This window comes from Lontra canadensis, unplaced genomic scaffold (genome assembly GCF_010015895.1).
Source record: "Lontra canadensis isolate GAN:19392208 unplaced genomic scaffold, GSC_riverotter_1.0 scaffold87, whole genome shotgun sequence".
Lineage (NCBI taxonomy): Eukaryota > Metazoa > Chordata > Mammalia > Carnivora > Mustelidae > Lontra > Lontra canadensis.
Window position 1 is genome coordinate 6,027,835 of NW_022631081.1, and position 24,316 is coordinate 6,052,150.

At 37.8% G+C, this 24,316-nt stretch overlaps 1 protein-coding gene across 1 annotated transcript in view; it reads right to left on the reverse strand.

The window, feature by feature from the left end:
- Positions 1 to 24,316, reverse strand: part of LOC116882739 (solute carrier family 5 member 4) — a 55,277-nt gene that overhangs the window by 26,685 nt on the left and 4,276 nt on the right. Inside the window, exons 4-6 of the mRNA XM_032883254.1 lie at positions 24,144 to 24,203; positions 22,357 to 22,461; positions 17,749 to 17,854 (exon numbers count right to left, since the gene is read on the reverse strand). Of these exons, the coding sequence (XP_032739145.1) occupies positions 17,749 to 17,854; positions 22,357 to 22,461; positions 24,144 to 24,203 (271 nt within the window). The remainder of the gene's footprint in view (positions 1 to 17,748; positions 17,855 to 22,356; positions 22,462 to 24,143; positions 24,204 to 24,316) is intronic.

The window sequence follows — 24,316 nt, forward strand, 5'->3', positions numbered from 1 at the left end:
TTTCATTCTGAATTTGCATGTGTATGATATGATGCTTTCCAAATGTCAGTCTGAGTACTGAACACGTAGCTGAGCCAAATCACCTTTCTCCACTTCAACTACTACATGATTATCTTCAGTCAAGGTACTCACACCTAATACTGAAGATTTTTTTTTATTTTGGATATGGAAATGTTCTGGATGTGCAGTCAAATTCTTCCTTCCTCAATTAATATAAAAACATTTTAATCCCAATATTAGTTAACACACAGTATTATATTACTTTCAGTTGTACAATATATTGACTCCACAATTCCATACATTGCCTAGTGCTCATTACAAAAAGTGCCTTAGGGGGCACCTGGGTGGCTCAGTGGGTTAAAGCCTCTGCCTTTGGCTCAGGTCATGATCCCAGGGTCCTGGGATTGAGCCCTGCATTGGGCTCTCTGCTCTGTGGGGAGCCTGCTTCTTCCTCTCTCTCTCTCTGCCTGCCTCTCTGCCTACTTGTGATCTCCGTCTGTCAAATAAATAAATAAAATCTTAAAAAAAAATTGTCTTAGCCCCATCACATATTTCATCTATCCCTCAATCTACCTCCCTCTGGTAACCATCCATTTTTTCTCTACAGTTAAGAGGCTGTTTCTTTGTTTCTCTCTCTTTCTCTTTCCTTTTCCTTTGCTCTGTTTTATTTCTTAAATTCCACATGAGTGAAATAATATGGTATTTGTCTTTCTCCAACTGACTTATTTTGCTTAACTCCATTCATATTTCTGCAAATGGCAAAATATCATTCTCTTTTTATGGCTGAAAAATATTCCATTATATATATATAATGGAATGTTATATATATATATTATATATATATATAATGGAATATATATAATAATGGAATATATATATATAACATATGTATATATAGATATGCAGATATATAGATATATATCACATTTACTTTATCCATTCATCTATTGATGGACACTTGGGCTACCTACAAAATTTGGCTATTGTAAATAAAGCTGCTATAAACATAGAGGTTCATATATCCCTCTGAATTAGTGTTTTGCATTTTTTGGGTAAATACCCAGTAGTATGATTATTGGATCATAAGGTAGTCCTAGTTTTAACTTTTTAAATGTTTTTTTTTTTTTAAATTATAATTTAAAAAAATAAACATATAATGTATTATTAGCCCCAGGGATACAGGTCTGTGAATTGTCAGGTTTACACACCTCACAGCACTCACCATAGCACATACCCTCCCCAATGTCAATAACCCCACCACCCTCTCCTCCCCCCCACTTCCCCTCGCAACCCTCAGTTTGTTTTGTGAGATTAAGAGTTTCTTATGGTTTGTCTCCCTCCCAATCCAATCTTGTTTCATTTATTCTTTTCCTACACCCCACAGCCCCCACATTGCATCTCCACTTCCTCATATCAGGGAGATCATATGATAATTTTCTTTTTCCAATTGACTTATTTCACTAAGCATAATACACCCTAGTTCCATCCATGTTGTTGCATGGCAAGACTTCATTTCTTTTGATGGCTGCATAGTATTCCATTGAATATATATGCCACATTTTCTTTATCCATACATCTGTTGATGGACATCTAGGTTCTTTCCATAGTTTGGCTATTGTGGACATTGCTGCTATAAACATTCGGGTGCACGTGCCCCATCAGATCACTACATTTGGATCTTTAGGGTCAATACACAGTAGTGCAACTGCTGGGTCATAGGGTAGCTCTATCTTCAGCTTCTTGAGGACCTCCATGCTGTTTTCCAGAGAGGTCCCACCAGCTTGCATTCCCACCAATAGTGTAGGAGGGTTCCCCTTTCTCCGCATCCTCGCCAGCATCTGTCATTTCCTGGGTTGTTAATTTGACTGGTGTGAGGTGGTATCTCATTGTGGTTTTGATTTGTGGTTCCCTGATACCAACTGATGAGGAGCACTTTTTCATGTGTCTGTTGGCCAACTGGATGTCTTCTTTGCAGAATTGTTTGTGCATGTCCTCTGCCCATTTCTTGATTGGATTATTTGTTCTTTGGGTGTTAAGTTTGATAAGCTCTTTATAGATTTTGGATACTAGCCCTTTATCTGATATGTCGTTTGCAACTATTTTCTCCCATTCTGTCAGTTGTCTTTTGGTTTTGTTAACCGTTTTCTTTGCTGTGCAAAAGCTTTTGATCTTGATGAAGTCCCAATAGTTCATTTTTGCCCTTGCTTCCCTTGCTTTTGGCAATGTTCCTAGGAAGAAGTTGCTGCAGCTGAGGTCGAAGATGTTGCTGCCTGATTCTCCATAAGGATTTTGATGGATTCCTTGCTCACATTGAGGTCCTTCATCCATTTTGAGTCTGTTTTCGTGTGGGGTGTAAGGAATTGGTCCAGTTTCATTTTTCTGCATGTGGCTATCCAATTTTCCCAACACCATTTGCTGAAGAGGCTGTCCTTTTTCCATTGGACATTCTTTCCTGCTTTGTCGAAGATTGGGTGACCATAGAGTTGAGGGTCTATTTCTGGGCTCTCTATTCTGTTCTGTTGATCTATGTGTCTGTTCTTGTGCCAGCACCATACTGTCTTGATGATGACAGCTTTGTAATAGAGCTTGAAGTCTGGAATTGTGATGCCACCAACTTTGGCTTTCTTTTTCAACATTCCTCTGGCTATTTGAGGTCTTTTCTGGTTCCATACAAATTTTAGGATTATTTGTTCCATTTCTTTGAAAAAAATGGATGAGATTTTGATAGGGATTGCATTAAACATGTAGATTGCTTTAGGTAGCATAGGTATTTTCACAATATTTGTTCTTCCAATCCAGGAGTATGGAACATTTTTCCATTTCTTTGTGTCTTCCTCAATTTCTTTCATGAGTACTTTATAGGTTTCTGAGTATAGATTCTTAGCCTCTTTGGTTAGGTTTATTCCTAGGTATCTTATAGTTTTGGGTGCAATTGTAAATGAGATTGACTCCTTAATTTCGTTTTCTTCTGTCTTGTTGGTGTAAAGAAATGCAACTGATTTCTGTGCATTGATTTTATATCCTGACACTTTACTGAATTCCTGTACAAGTTCTAACAGCTTTGGAGTGGAGTCTTTTGGGTTTTCCACATACAGTATCATATCATCTGCAAAGAGTGATAGTTTGACTTCTTCTTTGCTGATTCAGATGCCCTTAATTTCTTTTTGTTGTCTGATTGCTGAAGCTAGAACTTCTAGTACTATGTTGAATAGCAGTGGTGATAATGGACATCCCTGCAGTGTTCTTTTTTTTTCTTTTTTCTTTTTTATTTCTTTTCAGCGTAACAGTATTCATTGTTTTTGCACTGCAGCCAGTGCTCCATGCAATCCATGCCCTCTCTAATACCCACCATCTAGTTCCCCCAACCTCCCACCCTCCTACCTCTTCAAAACCCTCAGATTGTTTTTCAGAGTCCATAGTCTCTCATGGTTAATCTCCCCTTCCAATTTCCCTCAACTCCCTTCTCCTCTCCATCTCCCCTTGTCCTCCATGCTATTTGTTATGCTCCACAAATAAGTGAAACCATATGATAATTGACTCTCTCTGCTTGACTTATTTCACTCAGCATAATCTCTTCCAGTCCCGTCCATGTTGCTACAAAAGTTAGGTATTCATCCTTTCTGATGGAGGCATAATACTCCATAGTGTATATGGACCACATCTTCCTTATCCATTCATCCGTGGAAGGGCATCTTGGTTCTTTCCACAGTTTGGTGACCGTGGCCATTGCTGCTATAAATATTGGGGTACAGATGGCCCTTCTTTTCACTACATCTGTATCTTTGGGGTAAATATCCAGTAGTGCAATGGCAGGGTCATAGGGAAGCTCTATTTTTAATTTCTTGAGGAATCTCCACACTGTTCTCCAAAGTGGCTTCACCAACTTGCATTCCCACCAACAGTGTAGGAGGGTTCCCCTTTCTCCACGTCCTCTCCAACACACAATTGTTTCCTGTCTTGCTAATTTTGGCCATTCTAACTGGTGTAAGGTGGTATCTCAATGTGGTTTTAATTTGAATTTCCCTGATCCTGCCGTGTTCTTGACCTTAGCAGAAAAGTTTTCAGTTTTTCTCCATTGAGAATGATATTTGTGGTAAGTTTTTCATAGATGGCTTTGATGATATAGAGGTATGTTCCCTCTATCCCTACACTTTGAAGAGTTTTAATCAGGAAGGGATGCTGTACTTTGTCAAATGCTTTTCAACATCTATTGAGAGTATCATATGGTTCTTGTTCTTTCTTTTATTAATGTATTGTATCAAGTTGATTGATTTGCAGATGTTGAACCAACCTTGCAGCCCAGGAATAAATGTCACTTGGTTGTGGTGAATAATCCTTTTAATGTACTGTTGAATCCTATTGGCTAGTATTTTGGTGAGAATTTTCACATCTGTGTTCATCAAGCATATTGGTCTGTAATTCTTTTTTTTGTGGGGGTCTTTGCTGGCTTTGGGATCAAGGTAATGCTGGCCTCATAAAATGAGTTTGGAAGTTTTCCTTCCATTTCTATTTTTCAGAACAGTTTCAGGAGAATAGGAATTAGTTCTTCTTTAAATGTTTGGTAGAATTACCGTGGGAACTCGTCTGGTCTTGGGGTCTTATTTTTGTGATATTTTTGATGACTGCTTCAACCTCCTTACAAGTTATGGGTCTGTTTAGGTTTTCTATTTCTTCCTGGTTCAGTTGTGGTAGTTTATATGTCTCTAGGAATGCATCCATTTCTTCCAGATTGTCAACTTTGCTGGCATATAGTTGCTCATAATATGTTCTTATAATTGTTTATATTTCTTTGGTGTTGGTTGTGATCTCTCCCCTTTCATTCATGATTTTATTTATTAGGGTCCTTTCTCTTTTCTTTTTGATAAGTCTGGCCAGGGGTTTATCAATCATTAATTCTTTCAAAGAACCAGCTCCTAGTTTCATTGATTTGTTCTACTGTTTTTTTGGTTTCTATTTCATTGACTTATGCTCTGATCTTTACTATTTCTCTTCTCCTGCTGGGCTTAGGTTTTATTTGCTGTTCTTTCTCCAGCTCCTTTAGGTGTAGGGTTATGTTGTGTATTTGAGACCCTTCTTGGTTCTTGAGAAAGGCTTGTATGTTTTCCTTTCAGGACTGCCTTTGATGTGTCCCACAGATTTTGAACAGTTATGTTTTCATTATCATTGTTTCTATGAATTTTTTCAATTCTTCTTTAATTTCCTGGTTGACCCATCCATTCTTTGGAAGGATGCTCTTTAGTCTCCATGTACTTGGATTCTTTCCAAATTTCCTCTTGTGATTGAGTTCTAGCTTTAGAGCATTGTGGTTGGAAAATATGCAGGGAATGATCCCAATCTTTTAATACTTGTTGAGACCTGATTTGTGACCCAGGATGTGATCTATTCCAGAGAATGTTCCATGTGCACTAGAGAAGAATGTGTATTCTTTTGCTTTGGGATGGAATGTTCTGAATATATCTGTGATGTCCATCTGGTCCAGTGTGTCATTTAAAGCCATTATTTCCTTGTTGATCTTTTCCTTGGATGACCTGTCCATTTCAGTGAGGGGGGTGTTAAACTCCTCTACTATTATTTTATTATTGTGGTTGTGTTTCTTTGATTTTGTTATTAAATGGTTTATATAGTTGGCTGCTCCCATGTTAGGGGCATAGATATTTAAAATTGTTAGGTCTTCTTGTTGGACAGACCCTTTGAGTATGATATAGTATCCCTTCTCATCTCTTATTAGAGTCTTTGGCTTAAAATCTAATTTATCTGATGGAAGGATTGCCACCCCAGCTTTCTTTTGATGGCCATTAGCATGATAAATTGTTTTCCACCCCCTCACTTTAAATCTGGAAGTGTCTTTGGGTCTAAAATGAACTTCTTGTAGATAGCATATTGAGGAGTTTTGTTTTTTATCCATTCTGACATCCCTGTGTCTTTTGATTGGGGCATTTGGCCCATGTACATTCAGGGTAACTATTGAGAGATATGAATTTAGTGCCATCGTATTGCTGGTAAGGTGACTGTTACTGTATATTGTCTCTGTTCCTTCCTGATCTACTACTTTTAGGCTCTCTCTTTGCTTAGAGGACCCCTTTCAATATTTCCTGTTGGGCTGGCTTGTTGTTTACATGTTCTTTTAGTTTTTGTTTGTCCTGGAAGCTTTTTATCTCTCCTTCTATTTTCAATGATAGCCTAGTTGGATATAATATTCTTGGCTGCATGTTTTTCTCATTTAGTGCTCTGAGTATATCATGCCAGTTCTTTCTGACCTTCCAGGTCTCTGTGGATAAGTCTGCTGCCAATCTAATATTTTTACCATTGTATGTTACAGACTTCTTGTCCTGGGCTGCTTTCAGGATTTTCCCTTTGTCGCTAAGACTGTAAATTTTACCATTAAATGATGGGGTTTGGACCTATTCTTATTGATTTTGAGGGGGTTTCTCTGCACTGCCTAGAGTTTGATGCTTGTTCCCTTGCTATATTAGGGAAATTCTCTCCAATAATTCTCTCCAATATACCTTCCACTCCCCTCTCTCATTCGTCTTCTTCTGGAATGCCCATTATTCTAATGTTGTTTCATCTTATGGTGTCACTTATCTCTCAAATTCTCCCCTCATGGTCCAGTAGTTCTTTGCCTCTCTTTTGCTTATCTTCTTTATTCTCTGTCATTTGGTCTTCTATATAACTAATTCTCTCTTCTGCCTCATTTATCCTAGCAGTAAGAGCCTCCATTTTTAATTGCACCTCATTAATAGCTTTTTTTTTTAATTTCAACTTGGTTAGGTTTTAGTCCTTTTATTTCTCCAGAAAGGGCTTTTATTTCTCCAGACAGGGTTTCTCTAACATCTTCCATGCCTTTTTCAAGCCTAGCTAGAACCTTGAGAATTGTCATTCTGAACTCTAGATCTGACATATTACCAATGTCCATATTGATTAGTTCCCTAGGCTTTGGAACTGCCTCTTGTTCTTCTTTTTTTTTTTTTTTTTTGTGGTGAGTTTTTCCAGCCTTGTCATTTTATCCAGATATGAATATAATGAAGGAGCAAATAAAATACTAAAAGGGTGGCAAAGATCTCAGGAAAATGTGCTTTAACCAAATCAGAAGATACCCCAAATTGTGGGGGGAAGAAAGGGGGTAAAAAGAAGTTCAGAAACACCTAGGTGGCTCAGTGGGTTAAAGCCTCTGCCTTCTGCTCAGGTCATGATCATGGGGTCCTGGGATCAAGACCCACATCAGACTCCCTGCTCAGCAGGGATCCCACTTCCTCCTCTCTCTTTCTGCCTGCCTCTCTGCCTACTTGTGATCTCTGTCTATCAAATAAATAAATAAAATCATTAAAAAAAAGTTCAGAAAAAAATTAAAAAAGAAAACAAATAAAAAGAAAGTGGAAAGAATTTGCTCATGCTGGAGACTAGAACAAAGCCCTGTGCTAGATTTAAGGAATATTTTGATCTATTATAGAAGATGTACCCCAAATTTTTTTTAGAAGAAAAAACCCTATGTGTATACAAAACAAAGGTTAGATACAATGAAGGATAAAATATGAGTATAATAAGGTTCAAAAAAGTTTTTTTTTATGTGTGTTGAGTTTGAGGAGTTTTTTATAGATCCTGGATATCAACCTTTTGTCTGTACTGCCTTTTGCAAATATCTTCTCCCATTCCATGGGTTACCTCTTTGTTTTCTTGACTGTTTCCTTTGCTGTGCAGAAGCTTTTGATTTTGATGAAGTCCCAAACATTTATTTTCGCTTTTGTTTCCTTTGCCTTTGGAGACATATCTTGAAAGAAGTTGCTGTGGCTGATATTGAAAAGATTACTGCCTATGTTCTCCTCTAGGATTCTGATGGATTCTTGTCTCACATTGAGGTATTTTATCCATTTAGAGTTTATCTTTGTGTACGGTGTAAGAGAATGGTCGAGTTTCATTCTTCTACACATAGCTGTCCAGTTTTCCCAGCACCATTTATTGAAGAGACTGTCTTTTTTCCACTGTATATTTTTTCCTGTTCTGTCGAAGATTAACTGACCATAGAGTTAAGGGTCCATATCTGGGCTCTCTACTCTGTTCCACTGGTCTATGTGTCTGTTTTTGTGCCAGTACCATGCTGTCTTGGTGATTACAGCTTTGCAGTAAAGCTTGAAATCAGGTAATGTGATGTCCCCAGTTTTATTTTTGTTTTTCAACATTTCCTTAGCGATTTGGGGTCTCTTCTGGTCCCATACAAATTTATGGATTATTTGCTCCAGCTCTTTGAAAAATACCGTTGGAATTTTGATCGGAATGGCATTGAAAGTATAGATTGCTCTAGGCAGTATAGACATTTTAACAATGTTTATTCTTCTGACCCATGAGCATGGAATGGTCTTCCATCCTTTGTGTCTTCTTCGATTTCTTTCATGAGTGTTCTGTAATTCCTTGAGTACAGATCCTTTACCTCTTTGGTTAGGTTTATTCCCACGTATCTTATGGTTCTTGGTGCTATAGTAAATGGAATCGATTCTCTAATTTCCCTTTCTGTATTTTCATTGTTAGTGTATAAGAAAGCCACTGATTTCTGTACATTGACTTTGTATCCTGCCACGTTGCTGAATTGTTGTATGAGTTCTAGTAGTTTGGGGGTGGAGTCTTTGGGGTTTCCATATAAAGAATCATGTCATCTGTGAAGAGAGAGAGTTTGACTTCTTCATTGCCAATTTGGATACATTTTATTTCTCTTTGTTGTCTGATTGCTGTTGCTAGGACTTCTAATACTATGTTGAACAAGAGTGGTGAGAGTGGGCATCCTTGTCATGTTCCTGATCTCAACGGGAAGGCTGTGAGCTTTTTACCATTGAGGATGATATTTACTGTGGGTCTTTCATAGATAGATTTTGTGAAGTTCAGGAATGTTCCCTCTATCCCTATACATTGAAGCGTTTTAATCAGGAACGGATGTTGGATTTTGTCAAATGCTTTTTCTGCATCAATTGAGAGGACCATGTGGTTCTTCTCTCTTCTCATATTAATTTGTTCTATTACATTGATTGATTTGCGAATGTTGAACCATCCTTGTAGCCCAGGGATGAATCCCACCTGGTCATGGTGGATAATCTTTTTAATGTGCTGTTGGATCCTGTTTGCTAGGATCTTGTTGAGAATCTTAGCATCCATATTCATCAGTGACATTGGTCTGAAATTCTCCTTTTTTGTAGGGTCTTTGCCTGGTTTGGGGATCAGGGTAAAGCTGGCTTCATAGAAAGAGACTGGAAGTTTTCCTTCTGCTTCAATTTTTTGAAACAGCTTCAGGAGAACAGTGTTATTTCTTCTTAGAAAGTTTGGTAGAATTCCCTAGGGAATCCATCAGGTCCTGGGCTCTTGTTTTTTGGGAGGTTTTTGATCACTGCTTCAATCTTGTTACTAGATATCGGCCTATTCAGGTTGTTCATTTCTTCCTGGTTCAATTTTGGAAGTTTATAGTTTTCTAGGAATGCATCCATTTCATCTAGGTTTCTTAGCTTATTGGCATATAACTGTTGATAATAACTTCTGATGATTGTTTCTACTTCCTTGCTGTTAGTTGTGATCTCTCCCTTTTCATTCATAATTTTATGAATCTGGGCTTTCTCTCTTTTCTTTTGGATTAGTGTGGCCAACGGTTTATCGATCTTATTGATTCTTTCAGAAAACCAGCTTCTAGTTTCATTGATACGTTCTACTGTATCTCTGCTTTCTACACACAAAACAGATAATCATATCAAAAAATGGGCAGAAGATATGAACAGACATTTCTACAATGAAGACATACAAATGGCTATCAGACACATGAAAAAATGTTCATCATCACTAGCCATCAGGGAGATTCAAATTAAAACCACATTGAGATATCACCTTACACCAGTTAGAATGGCCAAAATTAGCAAGACAGGAAACAATTGTGTGTTGGAGAGGATGTGGAGAAAGGGGAACCCTCTTACACTGTTGGTGGGAATGCAAGTTGGTGCAGTCACTTCGGAGAACAGTGTGGAGATTCCTCAAGAAATTAAAAATAGAGCTTCCCTATGACCCTGCCATTGCACTACTGGATATTTACCCCAAAGATACAGATGTAGTGAAAAGAAGGGCCATCTGTACCCCAATGTTCATAGCAGCAATGGCCACGGTCACCAAACTGTGGAAAGAACCAAGATGCCCTTCAACGGACGAATGGATAAGGAAGATGTGGTCCATATACACTATGGAGTATTATGCCTCCATCAGAAAGGATGAATACCTAACTTTTGTAGCAACATGGATGGGACTGGAAGAGATTATGCTGAGTGAAATAAGTCAAGCAGAGAGAGTCAATTATCATATGGTTTCACTTATTTGTGGAGCATAACAAATAGCATGGAGGACAAGGGGAGATGGAGAGGAGAAGGGAGTTGATGGAAATTGGAAGGGGAGGTTAACCATGAGAGACTATGGACTCTGAAAAACAATCTGAGGGTTTTGAAGGAGCGGGGGGTGGGAGGTTGGGGGAACCAGGTGGTGGGTATTAGAGAGGGCACGGATTGCATGGAGCACTGGGTGTGGTGCAAAAACAAGGAATACTGTTATGCTGAAAATTAAAAAAAAATAAAGTAAAAAGTTTTTTCTTTTTTTTAAATGAAAGGTATTGTGAAGATAAACTAGTTAAAAACATTAAAAGAGGAAAGGGTAAAAGTTAAATAAATTTTAGCAGAAGAAAAAAATAAAATTAAAAAAAAATTAATTAACTTGCAAGACTATAGAATCATGGGGAGAAAGCCATGAATTCCATGCTTTGCTTTCTCCTCCTCTGGAATTCCACTGTTCTCCTTGGTAAGTGAAGTTGGTCTTGGCTGGATTTCTTGCTCATCTTCTGGGGGAGAGGCCTGTTGTAGTGATTCTCAAGTGTCTTTTCCCTAGGCTGAATTGCACCGCCTTTACCAGGGACCAGGCTAAGCAATCTGCTCGGGTTCACTTTTTAAAAATTGCTTTAGCTGTTCAGGGTCTTTTTTGTTCCATATAAATTTTAGGATTGTTTGTTTTAGTTCTGTGAAAAATGCTGTTGGTATTTTGATAGAGATTACATTAAATGTGTAGATTCCTGTGGGTAATATAGAAATTTTAATAATATTCATTCTTCCAGTCCATTACATTCCTTTCATCAATATTTTATAGTTTTCTGAATATAGTTCTTTCACCTCTTGGACTGGATCAATTCCTAGGTGTCTTATTACTTTTTTGGTGCAATGTGAGTGTGATTCATTCCTTAATTTCTTTTTTTTTATTATTTCTTTTTCTGCTGGTTCACTATTAGTATATTGTAATTCAAGGGTCTATCCATGAAGAAGATCAAACAATTGAAAATATTTATGCCCCAAATATGGAAGCAGCCAACTACATAAGCCAACTGTTAATCAAAATAGTCATATTGATATGAATACATTAATTGCAGGGGATGTTAACATGCCACTCTCAGTAATAGATCATCCAAGTGGAAAATCAATAAAGAAACAAGAGCTTTGAATGACACATTGGACCAGATGGACCTCATAGATACATACAACAGAACATTCCACCCTAAAACAACAGAATACTCATTCTTCTTGAGCACACATGGAACTTTCTCCAGAATAGGCCAAATACTGGGTCACAAATCAGGGCTCAACCAATAACAAAAGATTGAGATTATTCTCTGCATATTCTCAGACCACAGTGCTTTAAAACTGGATCTCAACCACAAGAAAAAGGTTGGAAGGAATTAAAACACTTGGAAGCTAAAGACCAACCTGCTCAAGAATGTTTGGATCAGCCAGGAAATGAAAGAAGAGCTTAAACTATTCATAGAAACCAATGAGAATGAAGACACATCCGTCCAAAACCAATGGGATAAGGCAAAGGCGGACCTAAGGGGGAAATACAAGGCCATCCAAGCCTCCCTCAAAAAAAATTGAAAAATCCAAAATACACCAGTTCTCTTTGCACCTTAAAGAACTGGAAAATCAACAACAAATTAAGCCAACCCCACACACAAGAAGGGAAATAATCAAGATTAGAGTAGAGATCAATGAGTTAGAAACAAGATATACAGTAGAACACATCAACAAAACTAGAAGCTGGTTCTTCAAAAGAATCAATAAGATCAATAAACCACTGACCAAATTAATCCAAAGGACATGAGAGAGGACCCAGATTAATAAAATTATGGATGAAAGGGGAGAGATCACGACTAACACCAAGGAAATAGAAACAATCATCAGAAATTATTATCAACAGCTATATGCCAATAAGTTAAGCAACCTAGAAGAAATGGATGCATTCCTGGAAACCTAGAAACTTCCAAGTCTGAAACAGGAAGAAATTGACAACCTGAATAGACAAATATCTAGTAATGAGATTGGAGCAGTTATCAAAAACTTCTCAAAAAAACAAGAGTCCAGGACATGATGGAATTCCAGGGGAATTCTACCAAACATTCAAAGAAGAAATAAGACCTATTCTCCTGACACTGTTTCAAAAAAATAGAAACAGAGGGAAAACTCCCAGACTCTTTCAATGAAGCCAACATTACCCTGATCCCCAAACCAGACAAAGAACCCATCCAAAAGGAGAATTTCAGACCAATGCCTCTGATGATTATGGATGCCAAGTTTCTCAATAAGATCCTAGCTAATAGGATCCAGTGGTACATGAAAAAGATTATCCACCATGACCAGGTGGTATTTGTACTTGGGATACAAGGGCAGTTCAACATTCGCAAATCAATCAATGTGATAGAAAAAAATCAATAAGAGAAGACAGAAGAACCACATGGTCCTCTCAACTGATGCAGAAAAATCATTTGATAAAATACAGCATCTGTTCCTGATTAAAACTCTTCAAAGTATAGGGATAGAGGGAACATTCCCCAACTTCATAAAATCTATCTATGAAAAACCCACAGTGAATATCATTCTCAATGGAGAAAAGCTGATAGCCTTCCCATTGAGATCAGGAACACGACAAGGATGCCCACTCTCACCACTCTTGTTCAACATAATACTAGAAGTCCTAGCAAGGACAATCAGAAAACAAAGAGAAATAAAAGGTATTCAAATTGGCAAAGAAGAAGTCAAACTCTCACTCTTCACAGATGACATGATACTTTATATGGAAAACCCAAAAGACTCTACCTCCAAATGACTAGAACTCAAACAGCAATTCAATACTGTGGCAGGATACAAAATCAATGCACAGAAATCAGTTGCTTTCTTATACACTAACTATGAAAATACAGAAAGGGAAATTAGAGAATCAATTCCATTTACTATAACACCAAGAACTATAAGATACCTTGGAATAAATCTAACCAAAGAGGTAAGGAATCTGTACTTGAGGAGCTACAGAACACTCATGAAAGAAATGGAAGAAGACACAAAAAGATGGAAAAGTATTCCATGCTCATGGATCAGAAGAATAAACATTGTTAAAATGTCTATATTCCCCAGAGCAATTTATACTTTCAGTGTCATCCCAATCAAAATTCCACTGTCAGGGGTGCCTGGGTGGCTCAGGGATCAGGGTAATGTTGGTCCTGAAATCAAGCCCCACCTAGGGCTCTTTTCTGGGCAGGGAACCCGCTTATGCCCTTCTCTCTTTCTGCCTGCCTCTCTGCCTACTTGTGATCTCTGTCTGTCAAATACATAAAAATCTTTTTAAAAATTAAAAAAAATTCCACTGACGTTTTTCAAAGTGCTAGAACAAATAATCCTAAAATTTGTATGGAACTGGAAAAGACCCTGAATTGCTAAGGAAACGTTGAAAAAGGAAAACAAAGCTGGGGCATCACATTGCCTGATTTCAAGCTTTACTTCAAAGCTGTGATCACCAAGAGAGGATGGTACTGGCACAAAAATAAACACATAGACCAGTAGAACAGGGTAGAGAGCCCAGATATGGACCTGCAACTCTATGGTCAAATAATCTTTGACAAAGCAGGAAAAAATAGACAGTGGAAAAAAGACTGTCTCTTCAATAAATGGTGCTGGGAAAATTGGACAGGTATGTGTAGAAGAATGAAACTCAACCTTCTCTTATACCATACACAAAGATAAACTTGAAATGGATAAAAGGCCTCAATGTGATGCAGGAATCTGTCAAAATCCTAGAGGAGAACATAGGCAGTAACCTCTTTGAAACTGGCCACAGCAACTTCTTTCAAGACATATCTCCAAAGGCAAAGGAAGCAAAAGCAATATAAACTTTTGGGACATCATCAAGATCAAAAGCTCTGCACAGCAAAGGAAACAGTCAACAAAACAAAGAGGCAATCCACGGAATGGGAGAAGATATTCACAAATGACACTACAGACAAAGGGCTGATATCCAAGATCTATAAAGAACCTCTCAAACTCAACACTCAAAAAACAAATAATCACATCAAAAAAATGGGCAGAAGGTATGAACAGACACTTCCCCAAAGAAGACAGACAAATGGCTAACAGACACATGAAAACATGTTCATCATTATTGGCCATCAGGGAGATTCAATTTAAAATCACATTGAGATATCACCTTACACCAGTTAGAATGGCCAAAATCAACAAGGCAGGAACCAACAAGTGTTGGAAAGGATGTGGAGAAAGGGGAACCCTCTTACACTGTTGATGGGAATGCAAGTTGGTGCAGTCACTTTGGAAAACAGTGTGGAGATTCCTCAAAAAAAATTAAAAATAGAGCTTCCCTATGACCCTGCAATTACACTACATGGTATTTACCCCAGAGACACAGATGTAGTGAAAAGAAGGGCCATTTGCGGGGCTCCTGGGTGGCTCAATGGGTTAAAGCCTCTGCCTTCAGCTTGGGTCATGATCTCAGGGTCCTGGGATCGAGCCCCATATTGGACTCTCTGCTCAGCCGGGAGTCTGCTTCCTCCTCTCTCGCTCTCTCTGCCTGCCTCTCTGCCTATTTGTGATCTCTGCCTGTAAATAAATAAATAAATAAATAAATAAATAAATAAAATCTTTTTTTTTTTTTTAAAAGGGCCATTTGTACCCCAATGTTCAGAGCAGCAATGGCCACAATCGCCAAACTATAGAAGGAGCAAAGATGCCCTTCAACAGACGAGTGGATAAAGAAGATATAGTTCATATGTGCAATCGAATATTGTGCCTCCTTCAGAAAAAGATGAATACCCAACTTCTGTATCAACATGGACGGGACTGGAGGAGATTATACTGAGTGAAATAAGTCAAGGAGAGAAAGTCAATTATCATATGGTTTCACTTACTTCAGGAGCATAAAGATTAACATGAAAGACATTAGGGGAAGGATAGGAAAAGTGAATTGGGGGAAATCGGAGGGGAAGCAAACCATAAGAGACTGTGGACTCTGAGAAATGACTGAGGGTTTTGGAGGAGAGGGGTGTGGGGGGATGGGTGAGCCTGGTGGTGGGTAATAAGGGGGGGCACATATTGCTTGGAGCACTGGGTGTGGTGTATAAACAATGAATCTTGGAACACTGGAAAAATAAAATAAAAAAATAAACTATACTGAAAAAAAAAGGAAGGCAACAGATTTCTGTACATTGATTTTGTATCCTGTGACTTTACTGAATTCAGTTCTAGTATTTTTTTGGTGGACTCTTTAGGGTTTTCCATGTATAATATCATGTCACCTGCAAGTAGTGAAAATTTTATTTCTTCCTTATTATTTAGATACATTTCATATCTTTTCATTGTCTTGTTGCTATGTCTTTGTTGAATGAAAGTGATGGGAGCGGACATTCTTCTTTTGTTCCTGATCTTAGGGGGAAAGGTCTCAGGTTTTCTCCATTGAGTGTGATGCTTGCTGTGGATTTTTTCTACATATAGCCTTTATAATGTTTAGGTATTTGCCCTCTAAATGTACTTTGTCATGAATGGATGTTGTACTTTGTCAAATGATTTTTCTGCATCTATTGAAATGGTCATTTAAAAAAATCTTTTCTCTTATTGATGTGATGTATCATGTTGATTGTTTTGTGAATATTGAGCCACACTTGCAGCCCAGGAATAAATCCTACTTGACTGTGTTGGATGATTTTTAAAAAATGTATTATTGAAATTGGTTTGTTAGTATTTTGTTGAGCATTTTTACATTTATGTTAATCAGAGACATTGGCCTACAATTTTTTTTTTGGAGTATTTTTTCTGGTTTTGGTGTCACATTGATACTGGTCTCATAGTATGAATTTGGAAGTTTTCCTTCTTTTCTTTTTTTTTTTTTGGAATAGTTTGAAAAGTACAGTTATTAACTCTTCTTTAAATGTTTGATAGAGTTTGCTTGTGAAGCTATCTCGTCCTGGACTTTTGTTTTTTGGGTTTTTTTTTGATTACTGACTCAATTTCATTTCTGGTAATCAGTCTGTTTCAGTTTTCTGTTTCTTCCTGTTCAGTTTTGGTAGTTTATATGTTTCTAGGAATTTATCCATTTCTTCTAGGTTGCCTAATTTGACAGCATGTAGTATTTCATAATGTTCTCTTACAAAGTTTGTGTTTCTGTGATGTTGATTGTTATCTTTAATTTGTGGTTTTGTTTATTTGAATGCTCCCTTTCTCTCTCTTTTATGAGTCTATCTAGAAGTTTATCAATTTTATTGATTTTTTTCAAAGAACCAGATCTTGGTCTCATTGATGTGTTCTATAGTTTTTTGGGTTTCATTTTTGTTTTTGTTTTTATATCATTTATTTCTGTGTAATTCTTATCATTTCCTTCCTTCTGCTGGTTTTGGGTTTTGCTTGTTGCTCTTTTTCTAGCTCATGTAGGTGTAAGATTAAGTTGTTTATTTGATATTTTTCTTGCTTCTTGAGATAGGCCTATATTGCTGTAAATTTCCCTCTTAGAACCACTTTTGCTGCATCCCAACTGTGTTCTCATTTTGTTTGTTTCCTGTACTTTCTGATTTCTTGGTTGACCCATTTATTGTTTAGTAACATGTTATTTAACCTCCATGTATTTGAATTTTTTCCAGATCTTTTTCTTGTGGTTGATTTCTAGTTTCTTAGCTTTGTGGTCAGAAAAGATGCATGGTATGACTGAAATTTTTGAATTTGTTGAGGCTTGTTTTGTGGTCTGATATGCGATTTGTTCTGTAGAACATTCCATTTGCACATGAAAAGAATGTGTATTCTGCTATTTTAGGATGTTTTAGCTCTGAATATATCTGTTAAATCCTTCTCATCCACTGTTTCCTTGTTGTTTTCTGTTTGAATGATCTGTCCACCAATGTAAGTGGGGTGTTAAAGTTCCCTACTATTATTGTTTTACAATTGATTAGTTAGTTCCTTTTTGTTTTTTATTACCTATTTTAGGTGTTTGGGTGCTCCCATGTTGGGTGCATAAATATTTACAATTGTTATATCTTCTTGTTGGATTGTGCCCTTTATTATTATACAATGTCTTTTAAAATTTCTTTTTACAGTCTTAGTTTTAAAGTTTATTTTGTCCAATATAAGTATTGCTGCTCTGGCTGTCTTTTGACATCATTTGCATGATAAATGTTTCTTCATCTCCTCACTTTCAATCTGAGTCTCTTGCAGGCTACATAGAGATGAGTCTTGGTTTTTTGGTCACCCTGTCATCCTATAACACTGAGGATTCTGTTTGCTTTGTTCTAGTTGTGTTTCTGGGCCTGTGCCTGACTCTCATAGTGGGAACAAAATGATAACCATAAGCTTGGTGGTGACAAGGCTGAAATTGCTAATTGAAGATTGGTATGAGGTCAGCAGAACTGAGCTAAACAGGCAAAAAACTTACCGGTGATTGTGTAAATAGCGGTGACGGCCAAGAGGATGAAGATCGCCAGGTAAAGGTCCAATCCCAAGGCCAGCTTGATGAATATGGCTCCGGAAAATATATCTGACTAAAAAGAGAACAGTCAGAATGGGAAAGAAACATGAACTGCATCACTTAGCTCTTCATTGATGACTTCCCACTGGTATTTGCTGTACCTATACATGGCATCTCTGCAATTCAAATATGAACTCCTTGGAAGCCAGATCTCATCCTCAGAGGATTAGTTATTGGACAGGCCATAAGAAGGAACAATGAGTGAGTGAACAGAAAATAAGAAACGTCTACACTATAGCTTGCATAGACTACTCTTTCACGATTGTCTGCAGAGAAACAATGATTAAAACTAGAATATTAGATATAAAAGACACAGTAAAGCAACGGTTTTTAAGGAGGAGGATACTTGAGCACATTTGAGGTAGTAGAAAATAAAAAGAAAACATGATAGAGGGGTAATTATGAAGCAAATTTCAGAAATCTTGAGAAGAGATGGGATGAAGAGTAGGCACAGGTTGAGGGGTTGGTCTTTGACAAAAAGAAGACTCTTTATCTTCAGACTGGTGGAAAGAATGAGGCAAATGTAGATTAAGTGGGGGAAGAGTGCTTCCTGCTTAAATTTTCTAGATAAAGTGTGAGATGAGGGTTTTAGATAAGAGGCAGAGGTCTAGTAGATAAAAAAATTGTGGATCATTTAGAATAGTTATTTAGAGGACCAGAGAAAAAAATAAACACAGATAAAAAGATTGTTGGTTGAGGCTTAGAGGACAGCAGAGTCTCCTGAAGAGATCATGTCCACCCTGCACTACTTGGATGCTTGTGCCTGTAAAGTGTGCTTACCAGCTTCTTGGATCTTTCTTCAACACAAACTTGGGCTGGCCCCACTTGGATCTACCCCATCAATGCTTGTTGGGCTGGCAGAAAGAAAGGGCTACTTAAGATGGTGAAAGTTCCCGCCACAAAACCTGAGCTCAGACAGGAGAACAAAGACCCAAGCAGGAATCTGAACCACCCTGCCCCGGGCTCCCGTGGACCAATGGGACCCTGACAAGCGGGAATCTGAGACCCCGGCCCCTGGCTCCAGTGGACCAATGGGACACCGACAGTAGGCGAAATATCCAAATAAGGGAAACTTGCCAAAAGACCCCTGAACTCCCCTGGAGACCCCTTAAAAGCCCCCTTCTCCCTGCCTTGGGCGCGACTTCCGCCACTCTGCTTTCCAGAGTCGCGTAACCTCACCCGAGGGTGCCCACCTCCTCCTGGCGCAACTTTCCTGGCTCCCCTTCTCCTGAGCCCAGAAACTTCACTGGAGATGCATTTAATGAATCTTGCCTTGCACCCACTTTGCCTGGTGTTGTGTTTATCTCGCTGGAAAAACTTTACAATGCTGATCCTCCCAGGTTCCATATCAAAACCCTAAACCAAACCAAAACCCTCAACACATCATATAAGAATGATAGTTGGAAATACAAAAATAAAATCCCTGGGTGAATGCACAGAGTAAGTGGGAAGCTGTATTCAACCAGTTTTGGAGTTCTTCTTGGGGAGTTCAGTGAAAGGAAAGAGAAAACGAAACTGAGACAGAAGGGTTATTATAAGGATGGATCATGGAATCTAAGAGAAAGGAAAGCATGAGTGAGGTGACGGAAAGGATAAGATGTCAGGATTCAGAATGGAAGAATTAAAGTTAAATTTCTTTGTAGAACTTGAATTTGGAAGGGGTTTCACAGGGTATGGTTAACTTTCCCCCATAATTTGAAATAAAACCTGATGTTTTATCATCCCACTAGACATTTGTGTCAGTGAAAATCCTGTTCTTGATTATTTGAACTTAGAACCTGATTCTGAGTTACACACAAAGTGCTTTCTGCAACTTTATCACTGGGTTTTCAAGGAATTAAACTGCTGTGTAAATTGACACAAGATTTAAAATTGGATATTTGCAAAAGACTTATTTACCATTTCAAAAAAGATATCACCTACTGAGATGCCACTCATTGTATCTGAGATGCCATAAAACATACCTGTATCTGCCTGGATTTATAGCTGTCACATTCATACTGCTTTACACAGTGGGGGTAGTTATTTAACCACAGCATTAGGCCTTGTATATTCATATTGAATAACTTACATGTTAAACACACATTATCATATTATGCATTTCTTGACTTTAATTTCTCTTATATAGGACAGTTAAAACATTAAATTGATAGTTTTGACATACACAAGCCTCTATTACCAGTGATTTTTTTTGTGGTAAAATAAATAACATGCAACTTGCAATTTTAGTATGTACAATTCAATGGGATTAATTATATTTACAATGATTTACAATGATTATAAAGTATTTCTCATGAAAAAAAGGAATATTTCTCATGAAAAAAAAAAACACAGTTTTTTTTTTTTTTTTTTTTTTTCCTGTTAAAAGATATTGCTAATGGGACACCTGGGTGCCTCAGTGGGTTAAAGCCTCTGCCTTTGGCTCAGGTCATGATCCCAGGGTCCTGGGATTGAGCCCCACATCCGGCTCTCTGCTCAGCAGGGAGCCTGCTTCCCCTCCTCTCTCTCTGCCTGCCTCTCTGCCTACTTGTGATCTCTGTCAAAGAAATAAAGTCTTTAAAAAAAGATAGTATTAGGACAATTGTCATATCTGAATAAGGTCTATAGGTTACATATTAGTTTGTATAAAGATTAAGTTTCTGATTTTAAAATTTGCAGTGCATTTTCTAAAAGAATATCAGTGTGTTTAAGACATGCAGACTGAAATATTTAGGGCTCAAGGTGCATCATGTCTGCAATGATTCTCAATATACGTATTACTGGAGGTTGAGAACCAGTGAATAAGATGATGTCTTTCAAACCTGGGACAGGGGAAACTGAAAACAGCACTGTCCTAACTCCTGATAATGATCTGTTTAATGAATAACTAAAATGACTCTGTTATCAAAGGGTAATAATACACAAAATGTCGTGTGTAAGATTAATCACAATTAATATCACTTTAAACATAACCTTGTAGGTAAGAATGGACCCTTGCCCATTGTGTCTTTCGAGCCAACCATAGACTGCATAGTTATAACCAGGCTCTTGGCCGTTCCTGCTCGCCCATCCAGCTCCTTAAGAATGCATGCCCTCCCTACCACCAGGAACCTTCCAATTCCAGAAGTGCATCCCTCAGGTCCCTTTGGTCACTGTCATTTTGCTCCAGCACCTTATTCATGTTCTTTAAAACTACAAACTGTAGATGTCAGAGTCAGAGAAGAAGAGGGAGATCACTGAATCCCACCCATTTGTGCAACATACAGGCTCCTCTGCTTCTCTTGCCCTCTCCTAAATTTCCCATCCTGAGGATTTGTTTAAGCACCCCCTGCTTCCACCATGAGGGTGATGTCCAATTCCACCCAGCTGGGATCACCCCTTTCCCTGGATGTCCGTAGCATGTCTCCTATACTTGTCCACAAAACCTATTCCAGCTCACATCTTAATATACTTTCATATATTGTCATAAAGTGCTTATGATTTCATGAGTAAAATTTTTATATCCTTAACTGTATTGTGAACTCCTAATGCACAGGAATCTTTATTATCTTTAGTACAGATACTCAGCAATATACAGTGGGTGTTGGAAAATGCTCATGTTGCATTAGGAAGCTCATGCCATCTAATCTGAGCTATTGTTTACTTACAACAAGGACTCAACAGAAGAGCAAATATGAGGGTCAGCTTCTTTCATGAACTCCTAGACCATAAACTTGGAGGAAATGATTTTATTCGTCACCAAACATGAAGAGCAAATGTTACTCTTTGTTTTCTTTTCTTTTTCCTTATTTTCTTTTTTATTATGTTCTGTTAACCACTGTATAGTACATAATTAGTCCTTGATGCAGTGTTCAATGATTAAGTATAAAATGTTAAGTATAACACCTAGTACTCTTTGTTTTCTACATGTTTTGCTGAATCTTGAAATTCCTTTCTTTCTCCTCAATGATTATCTCCAAGGAATTTAGCTTTCCAAAAGCTGTAGAATTCTTCTAAGACTTATTTGTGACATCTGTATACTAGGGGAAGTCTTAGAAAATAAAATAGAATAAATGTAAGAAGTCAGTTTAATAATATGAAGCATTTCCTTCTGGTTCATGTGCCAGATTATCAAGCTGAAAATGAAAATATAAGCCCAGACTGGTTCCAACTAGGAGAATAAAAAGGTTATTTTGCAGTGGAAAGGCAGGGGACTAGAGAACCCTCCTCCTTTCTACTACTAAATGTGTTTCTTGAATGAGACATTTTGTTTCTTCTGTACATCTTTTTTTTTTTTCATATACTTAATGAATAGGTGGGTTTACACTCTGGAGCTTCTCATGACTTGTAATTATTTTACTGTATGCATGAAAGATTTCTAAAGCTCCTTTTCCCCCCATAAAAACTTGGTAGAAAGATCCTAGGTAGTTTAAGACATCCTTATGACCAGATATGTAAAGGCTAATGATAGTCTCTACACCCATTTCTCTGATTCTATTATTCTAGCCCCACCAAAATAATCTTAAGAATCAAAAATGCCAGGAGCACTGAACTTACTGAGATTCTCAAAGCCACAGAGATGAAGAGGGAGAGGACAGAGAGATATATCTGTAGTCGCTTCCCACCAAACCTCTTTCTCAGATATTCTGGCATAGTCATCACCTGCAGAGACAGACACCAACAAGGATTCACCGTCAGAGCCCAGCACATTCATATTATTCAGCACTTACTAAGCACTTGTATACCTGCACATGATTACTGTGCATGGTACCTTAGGAACGCAAAGGTTAGAAAAACAGTCCCTTGGGAGAACAGTGAGCCTGGAATAGATACAGACATTGAAATCTTAGGATCCAGATAGGACATTTACTAGAAATGCAACCTTTGGCAATCGACAATCTCTCTGAACCTCCATTTTTTCATCTGTAAATTGGGACTTTAATATGAAAGTAGATGTAAAATACCCACAACAACACCTAATGCATAGTGAATGCTCAACAAACACTTTTCATTATTTTCACTAAAATAATGTTGCTGTCTAGTAAAAGCATTATTTATAAATAATGAACCACAATGAATGGTTATAATAAATTGATAATTAAACAAATTGCAAATAATTAAACAAATTGCAAATATATATTTATGTGATTATCTTTTTAAAATTATTGTTATGTTCAGTTAGCCAGCATATAGTATATCATTGGTTTTTGATGTAGTGTTCAATGATTCATTAGTTGCATATAACACCCAGTGCTCATCCTTAATACACATCTATGTGATTATCTTTATTGAAAAGAAGAGATTAGGGGTGACTGGGTGGCTCAGTCGGTTAGGCGTCTGCCTTCAGACTGGGTCAAGATTTCCAAGTCTTGGGATTGAGGGCTTCCTGCTCAGCAGTGAGCCTGCTTCTCCCTCTCCCACTCTCCCTGTTGTGCTCTTGCTCTCTCTCTCTGCCAAAGAGATGAATTCTTAAAAAAAAAAAAAAAAGATGACAATTACATTAAATCCCTACTGAGAGAAAAGTCTGAGGTTATCATTACTGAAATATGGGATTAACTATGTGATGTGTAAGTAGTACAAGGAGCAGCTTTCCAGTTTCTTCAGAGCAGGTTAAGCTCATGAGTTAATCTCCCTCAGTATAAAAGAATACATATTTATATAATATCAAAAGAAAAAAAGGGAACACTTGGTGGCTCAGAAACTCTGTGGAACCCCCCAAACATGGCAAACCACATCCAAAAATACATGCATGAGTTCTGTGGTGTTTGTTCTTGCACCAAGGAGAGCACACTTAAACAGAAATTGTTCAAACCTGGTACTAAAAAGACCCAAGATGAGCAAAGAGACAATATATGGTGACCTGCAGAGGTGCAAGCCAGAAGGCTTATCCACTGAGCACCCTCATCTTAGGAATTATTCTAGGTTATAGCACCTCATGGTATGAGCACAAGCAGCAGAAGAATAAATGTGAGTAGTAGGATCAGAGAAGCACAGAAGTGGTTGGCAACACCGGCTCTGAAGAGGAGCTAGCATAGCTGTGGTATTTCCTACACTTAATTTTAAAAAGAATCTACTTTACAAATCTCAGAATGGCAAAAATTAGAGTGAAGAAAATTACCATGTGTTGGTGAGGATGTGGGGAAATGGGAACCCTCACAATAGTGATCAGCAAAAAGACAGGTGACTGTAGCCATTTTCAAGAGCAATCTGATAGAGTTTAGTGGATTTACATAAGCCCAGAGATCCTGGAACAAGTGATATTACCCAGGTTTCATGACTAAGCAGAAATAATGAGTGATTAAATGAATGCTGACAGACACATGAGAACACATGGAGATACTCACGTCTGCCTTAATGTATATAGGGACAAAGACCCAAGCTAGAACCAGCAACAACAGCAAAGCCTGCAAAAAAAAATTCAGAAAAGAGTACAAAGTTCAAGAGGCTTGGCTTGTGGGACTTATCACTTCAATAGCTCTGAGTCTGAAAATAAAATAAGTTTTCATGGATCTTGTCC